At 49.7% G+C, this 7,711-nt stretch overlaps 1 protein-coding gene across 2 annotated transcripts in view; it reads right to left on the bottom strand.

Annotated features, from left to right (window-relative positions):
* Positions 1-7,711, bottom strand: part of TCAIM (T cell activation inhibitor, mitochondrial) — a 36,225-nt gene extending 28,514 nt beyond the window's left edge. The window contains exons 1-2 of one of the 2 annotated variants that reach the window (XM_045295017.1): positions 7,683-7,711; positions 2,825-2,878 (exon numbers count right to left, since the gene is read on the bottom strand). In XM_045295017.1, the coding sequence (XP_045150952.1) occupies positions 2,825-2,877 (53 nt within the window). In that variant the 5' untranslated portion in view covers position 2,878; positions 7,683-7,711. Of the gene's footprint in view, positions 1-2,824; positions 2,879-3,689; positions 3,820-7,682 lie in introns of those variants that run through there. The other variant, XM_004708652.2, reaches the window with a different exon arrangement.

Genomic DNA, 7,711 nt, shown 5'->3' with positions numbered 1-7,711 from the left:
TACAGTTTTAAATCCATATTCAATTTTATACAGTTTTAAATCCATATGAAATTATTTGAGATTTTCCAAAGCACGTCCATGACACTGATTTTCAGATCTTGTAACAGTGAATTATTTGATTAGGCTCTTCTGGCTATTGTTTTTGCCGCTCCCACTGAATCACCTTTTGTTTTTCGGAGAGGTCTGGGTAAGTGGTGTACTTCCCAGTTCACAGGGCAAACAGAGGTGAGTGGTTCGGGGTACAAGGTTGGCTTGTGGAGTGGTATACCTCTGGGCCCTTCACTGGGCAATGTTGAGCTGGAACTGAACCTTGGAGTTGAGCTTTACAACACAGAGGCACGCCCTTTGGACATTTATTGACAGCTCTAAAAGAGCTCTGCGCCAGTGTCCCAGCAGGGTAGAGGGCAGGCCAAGAGGCTGGGAGCCAGAGAGAGGGCTGCTTGTGGGCACAGCAGAGAGGAAACTGTCCTGACTGAGCCACTGTATCCTGAGCATTTTTCACCCGAATTGAATTTGGGAACTTCTGAACTGGGCAATCAACCTGGTAACAAGAGCATCTCCTGCAAGCTGTCTGGTCCCTGCAATGAATGATGGATGCCAGGCACAGAACTGCAGTGCCCTGGGAAGGGCCCTTGGTGTCCGGGAAAGGGATGGAGGGTGGACACCGATCTGGCCCCTGCCCTGTGGCAACAAGCCTTGGGAGCCTGGCTTGTTGGTGCGGCCCCCACACGGTTCATCAGCTCTGGTTTCCAAAGACTGACAGACTCTGGGGCACGTGCCAGCAGCTCGGCGAGGCCCAGCTTCCTGGTGGTGGATGACAGGGGCAGGAGGGGTAGGGAGCGCCTTAGGGCAGCCCCACCCCGCTCTGGCATAGGCGGTCTGTTCCTGTGTGCTTTCTGCAAGCGCAGGGAGGGCTTCCTCAAGAGACCTCTCAGACAAAACACCATGGAAAACGCCTGCGCTTTTAAACTGAGCCGCCAACACAGGAAATCCGGGCTGTAAGCTACAGAGACGTTAAGGCAGGAATCCCCACAGTGGGAGCCAGTCATCCGTGAGTGTAAAGAGTCAGGCAGGAAGGATTTGAGGCTTTGTGGTCAGATGGTCTTGACCACAGCTCCTAACTGCTGTTGTTGTAGAGGGCCACCAGCTATGGCTGCTGGCCAGAGCAGACCAGTCTGACAGGCTTTCTGAGGCCGAAAGTCCCTAACAGACGCAGACTACCACCACTCTCTCCTCTTGGGACCAGTCTCCATCCTGGCCTCCACATCCGTCCTTGGTACTTGAAAGCACCAGGCTGGGCTTCGAGTCAGTCGAGATTCCTGGAGAGCAGGGTTCTCCACCGTCCATCAGTGAGGCCTGAAGTCAGCGTGGTGGCCTCTGCGACGACGGATGACTCTTGTCCACTGCCTGCCGGAGGCACTGGGTGAGGGGGCAGGCAAGCGTCAAGGGAAGAGACCTGACTGGGCACCTGAGGGCGCCTTCTCTGGCTTAGGGTCTCTCAGTCTCTCTTGGCTTTACCAAGTCAGGGCAAGAGAAAGGGAGAGGCACGGCACCGTGCTCTGTGGTCAAACGGATGAACAGAGCGTCCGTCCACCACCTCCAGCTGCTCCAACACCGTCCAGGGCGCCCGCAGTCCCTGAGCTTGACAATGAGGTCGGAAATTCGGTCAGGGCAAGGTCTCCCCTTGGTATGATCCTCCTTGACATATATTGACTTGGAGGGGAGAACAAAAATTGTATTTCCTCTACACAGCCGCCTTTTAGCAGTGACTGTGGTGGTTTACGCATCGATTAGGTTATTAGTGGCGAGGTCACGGCAGTGGGAACAGCAGCAGCCTGCTCCGAGGAGCAAGACGGGGCTTTCGACTGCAGTGAAGAGTGACCATCTCGGACACCCACAGGGGAAGTTGAACCCTGTCCTGCAGGGCCGCCATGAGTCCGCCCGGACTTGGGGGCAGTGAGGTGTTTTGTTTTGTTTTGAATTTACCTTAACAGTCACGCAAACAGGCTGCTGTTGAGCGGACTGCGATGCATGGGGACCTTAAAGGACAAAGCACAACTACCTCCTTCAGGGGGTGTGCAAGCCGGTAAATGTCTACCCAGGCACAGTGCCCGCCTGTCTCCCAAGGAGCAGCTGGTGGCCTCAAACCACTGATCTTCTGAGCCCCTACTGCGCCGCTGGGGTTCCTAATACTCATGTAAAGGTACACGTAAAGGTAAGTAAAGGTAAAATGAATCAGATTTGCTTTGTAAACCTAAAACCTCACCTGTCTGGGTTTCTACCCAAATGACGGTTGGTGAACACTTTATTTCCCGTCTTGACTGGGCTCTTAAAAAGCCAACCCTAACGTTGGTGTTCAATTCGACTGACCGTTTAATCTGAGCACAAGGCTCTCCTTTCTCTGCAGGGCTTGGGTCTCTGCTCAGGTTCTTTCAGTCTGCCTGTTCATTTGTCTCTTCGATCTGCATTATGCATCCTCGATTGACAGTGCAGGGAACCCCAATGACCTTAAATAGGTATCAAGGTTTTCCGCAGAATAGCAACTGACTGGAGGGCAGCGGGGCCAGGTGTCCAAAAAAGACACTTGCTCGTTTTTGTTTCTTAGGTTTTTACTCTGAACCTTTTTCACAGACAGGCTTCCATCCCCTACCCCGACCCCCACCCCCTAAGCCTCCCCACCCATACTTCCGGCTCTTTCTGGGCTTTTGGCAGCTCCCGCTCCACCCCGGCATAAGATGATTTCAGAATCTGACCGTTACAATAAACTGACGGCAGTCTCTGAAGCACCCCAGCCCGTTACCAATCACAGATCGGACCAACTCACCTCCTCACAGGTCTCAAGTGGCAAAACATTGCTGAACCTCCACTTCCGGGCATCCTGGAGTCCCCAAAAAAGTCAAGCAGATAAAAACAAGGGGGGAAAGATTTGAGTCACAGGAATTTCGCTGATCCCTGAGATCCTTAACCAAGGTATTCCAGAGTACCGCGATCTACATATTGGGTGCTCGAGTGACTCCCGTTTCCCTGAGCAGTTTAGGGGCGCAGAAAGCAGTCTCCGTATGGCCCTACCCCCAGCCCAAAGTATCTACCATTCACACAATGCACCACTGTGCTAGTGATTTTTAACATCGTACCAGCAGTCCTTTACCCAAGTCCTGAATGCCATGTTAGACAATGCCCACCAGATGAGCAAACGATCCTTTTCTCCCTCTTCCTAAGTTCTGACCTTCCTCCACTCTCTGTCATTCCTTTCTTACAGAATGTTTGCAGAACAAAATACCACATAGCATCTTATTAAAACATATGGTTAAAAAGTCGTGGAAAAACGGAATGGAAAGAATGCCTGGTCAAGCCTCAACTCCATTCGCACAGCCTAAACTTGGATGAAGGCTCTGGTGAATAGCTTTGTTATCAGAGGGCACTGTGAAGTCATTTATCGCAGCGAGAAGTAGGTTAACTGTAGTATTGTATCAGTTCATATCCCTGTTGACCAACTTCAAAGTTGTTTCCATTAAAAAAAACCATAATGGTACTTTCCCCTGACCTTCTGAAGCCTCTTACCATATCCGAACCAAAGTCATGTACTGAAGTATACTAGTCATAATCATGAAGGGACTTTGGTGGGGAGAGAAAACTGCATTTTCAAACAATGGGATATCAGGTTTCTATCACAAGTTCTTTTTACATACCTATTAATATGCCCAGTTAAGCTTTTCTAATTCCCTGGCAGCGGGCGCGGGTCAGTCAGTTCTTCCTTGTGACTCAGGAGGGTTAGACAGGCTCCTTTAAGAGTGTCCTTGCCATCCCTTCCAAAAAAAAAGAGAGCTGATACCAAGGGCTCAAATAGAAAGTAAATGTGTAGAAAATGATGGCAATATATGTACAAATATGCTTGACACAACTGATGTATGGAATGTTATAAGAGCTGTAAACACCCCCAAATAAAATGGCTTTTTAAAAAGAGAGAACAAATTACTTTTGGACAACTAAATCTGACAGAGGGCAAGAGAAGAGAAGCAAACACAAAACAGAGACAGCCGTTAGGGCAGCCGCTCTCCCAGCTGCCGCCGCATCCCTGGGACCCTGCTTGTTTGGGCTGTACTTCACTCCCTGCCCTCCGATAAGCTTGGGTCAGACAGACACAAAGGGCAAAATCTGTCCTGGGCCGTAGCCTCGGTGGGCTAGGTTTGGGATCATTGTGATCGATCAGGTTCTCTCTGCCTTTCACAAGCAGACTGCTAGACATGTCTTTGTAGTTTGCCATCGGAAGCTCTGCTGAAACTGTTCAAGATCCTGTCCACACAGGAGTGTGGACCAGGCATGACAACCCACCAGACTTGAACTCAGGAACATGCCCCCCACCAAAAAGAAGAAAAGGCAGGGGGAAAAATGAGCCTTTGTACTTCTGTAAAAAGTTAGTCTCCGAACCTCACGGGGCCTCCGACCCTGTTCCGTAGGGTGACTATGACTGGAATGGACTGGATGGCAGGGAGCTTGGTGTGGATCGTCCCCAAACCATTCAGTCACCGGTGCCCCCTTAGAGAAATGCAAACTTCAGGCCCTCCCCCGGTTCTGGGGTGGCACAACCGGCTAAGCCCTTGCCGACTAGCAAGAAGGGTGGCGGTTTGAACACACGCAGAGGCACTTCAGGAGACAGGCCCGGTGGTCTGCTTGCGGCAAGTCATAGCCCTGGAAACCTCTGAATCAGAGTCCACCCAACACAGCAACCAAACCAACCCAGGGAGGGCTCCCGAGCAACCACCTAGATGACCGAAAAGAGCCAACAGAGGTTTGCCGACCAAACAAAACGAGCTCTGTTTCCTTTACGGCGTAATCCTGGGGATTGAAAAAATCAAAGTCTACATGGAAAGATGCTAGAGTCCCGCTGGCTGACAAGTGGGGCCCTTTGCCTTTGAAGGTGAACAGATGTTGGGTTAGTTCCCAGCTGGGCACAACCAAGAGGCTGGTTGGTCTCTTCAGCTGGGAATACGCAGACCCTGACACCAGTGGGAATCTGACTCATCCCTAGAACGTCAACTTTTGTAGACACTAAGAGAAATCTAATTCTTGAGATAACCGGACGATTCTCAGATACACTGTTCCTTCCTGATACTCACTTCCATCGAGCCAGTGCTGACTCAGAGACCCTCTGGGGGTTTCTGAAACGGTAACTAGTTTATGTGAGTAGAAAGCTTAGTCTTTCTACTCCTAAGGAGCTGCTGGCAGTTCTGAACTGCCAACCATGAGGATTGAAGCTCAACTTGTAACCACCAGGGCTCCATGCTCCTTCCTTAAAGAACTAGCTAAAGACAGAAAACCAGGGACCAAGAGGCAGTTGTCCCAACAGACCAAGCATTTTATGCACAGCTGGAAATCAGGAGAGGTATGTGTCAGATTGTACCCTTCCACCATATTCATTTGATTTGCAAGCTGAGCTAAGAGTCCGAGAAGGTGGACTCTGAAGAAGAACGTGGCATCCGGATGCGGGGCAGGCTCCTTAACCACCTGTGATATGCAGACGACACGACCTTGCTTGCTACAAGTAAGGAGAATGTGAAGAACTTACTGAGGAAGATCAAAGGATGAGCTTTCAATGTGGACTGCAACTTAATGTAAAAGAACACAAAGATCCTCAGATCTGGACCCATAGACAGCTTCCTGGTGGACAGTCAAGAATGACCTTGTCAAGCGTTTCACTTCACTCGGGCCCACCATCAGTGCTCATGGATGCAGTGGACAAACGACACATGGCCTCGGCTCAATCTGCTGCACAAGACCTCTTTTACAGCAACACTTTAAAGCAAAACTCTTCAACACTCGCCAACACGAGCACACATGTCAGTTTGAGGACTGAGGTGCGCTTTACCCCAGCCAGGGTATTTTCAATCACATACACCTGTGGACATTGTGTGGACAATGCATAAGGAAGACAAAATGAGAATCGATACATTTGATTTTTAGTGCCGGTGAAGCATCCAGAACACACCCGGGATGACCGGAAGAAACAAACAAATCTGTCTAGGAGGACGTCCAACCAGAGTGCTCCACAGAGGTGCAGATGGCAAAACTTTGTCTCATGTACTGTGAGCCTGCTGACAGACTGATACCGTGGCAGCAAGGATGGACCCCAACACAACAGCACTGGTCAGGATGGCCGGGACGGGCCAGTGTGTCATTGTCATGCACAAGATAAGGTAGCTAGGAGTTAGGACCACCTGGATAACACCTAAGCACACTGAAAGTCGAGGGACTCTCAGCGGATTAAAAGACATACTGCTTCCTCAGTGGACTCAGGCACTCTCAATGGTTAGTGACACTTGTCCTGAGAGCCCGCCGCAGCCACGGCAATGGCTGGTTTCTTGTCTTTTGGGGAATTCTTACATTAGCAATGCTCACCCGTGTGCCCTGTGGCCCAGTGTTTCCACTAGAAAAAGGCTTTGGGCATAGCGCCATGGGAATGCTGCCTTTGCACCATCTTCTGGGTCAGATTATCTTCAATTAATCCAATTCAATAACAAGCATTTAGTGCTACAGCACTTAGGTGCAGGACATAAAATACTGTGAATACAAAAATAATAGGACGATTCTAGCGCTCAACCCCGTGAGTCTAGGAGAGAGGGAAGGGATGTGAAAAACAAACAAACCCTAAAACAAAAACAGACCCAGTTAGATAAGTGGAAGTTTGTAGAACCTACAAGGCTAACCGACTTTGAGCAGTATTATGAGACACTCTCAGGTGCCACACCCAGGAAGGGGTCTCTTGGAAGTCTTGTCCAAGGAGACATGGTGACTGCCCTGGAAGGAGGCTGGAAAATGGGAACAATTTGTTCACAAACCATTGGAAATAGCTACTCTAACCCACTTAATATAGTCTGCTATTAACTTCTGTTTCATACCAGGAAATTTTCTGATTTTAACCTATGGTCTGTTTATCTGTCTTCCTGCAAATGTTCAAATCAAAGCTGTTTAGAAAGAGATCTAAATTGAGCCCCCACCCCCACACCAATGAAAATTATGGTCATCGCTGAAAAAAAAACGTTTGCTTAAATTACTTTCAAAGAAAACAGAAAGAGTAACTAACAGCGTTGCCAAATAGAGGTCCTGGGCTTGATCTTTGGCCGTTTCGCACAATTTCTACCCAGAAGCAATTTATTTTAACAGAGCTAAACACCTCGAGCGTAGGTGACATTGCTCAGAAACTAACTTGGAAGGCTTTTGAAAGCGGTTTATTCCATTAACCAGGGATGAAAGCAGGCGGGTTTTTTTCCCATTGCTTTTCACCTGAACACTTTTCACACAAAGGAGGGAAGGCAAAGCCCACAGCAAAAGCAGAAAGTTACGCGAGTCAAGTTGTTAATAAATTGTAGCGAGCGCGAAACCCCCAGATCCCGCGACTCCCTTATCCTAAGCCTTTGGCTGCGAGACTTTCATCGCAACAGTTTTGGAAAGGGTACTGGCCTACGATACGCCAGCGGTTTCGGGATCGTCCGAACCAATGAAAACGAGTCTGTCTCGGGTATCTTAAGATGCTTGGAATTGATGCGATGAGGTCACTCCGTCTGGCCGCCGACCTGCCTCCGTTAGAAGGTAACGTGACCGGCTATGCTAGGGGATCGGAGCCTCCCGGAGCCCCCGCTTTCCCCTCAGAAGACGGTCTTGCATCCCCTCCCTCGGCTCCTTACGGTTCAGCTCAGGGTCCACGCGGCGGGCT

Source organism: Echinops telfairi, unplaced genomic scaffold (assembly GCF_000313985.2).
Source record: "Echinops telfairi isolate 266 unplaced genomic scaffold, ASM31398v2 ScPeMD7_4225;HRSCAF=4972, whole genome shotgun sequence".
In the NCBI taxonomy this organism is placed as follows: Eukaryota; Metazoa; Chordata; class Mammalia; order Afrosoricida; family Tenrecidae; genus Echinops; species Echinops telfairi.
This window is presented reverse-complemented; position numbering and strand designations above follow the sequence as displayed.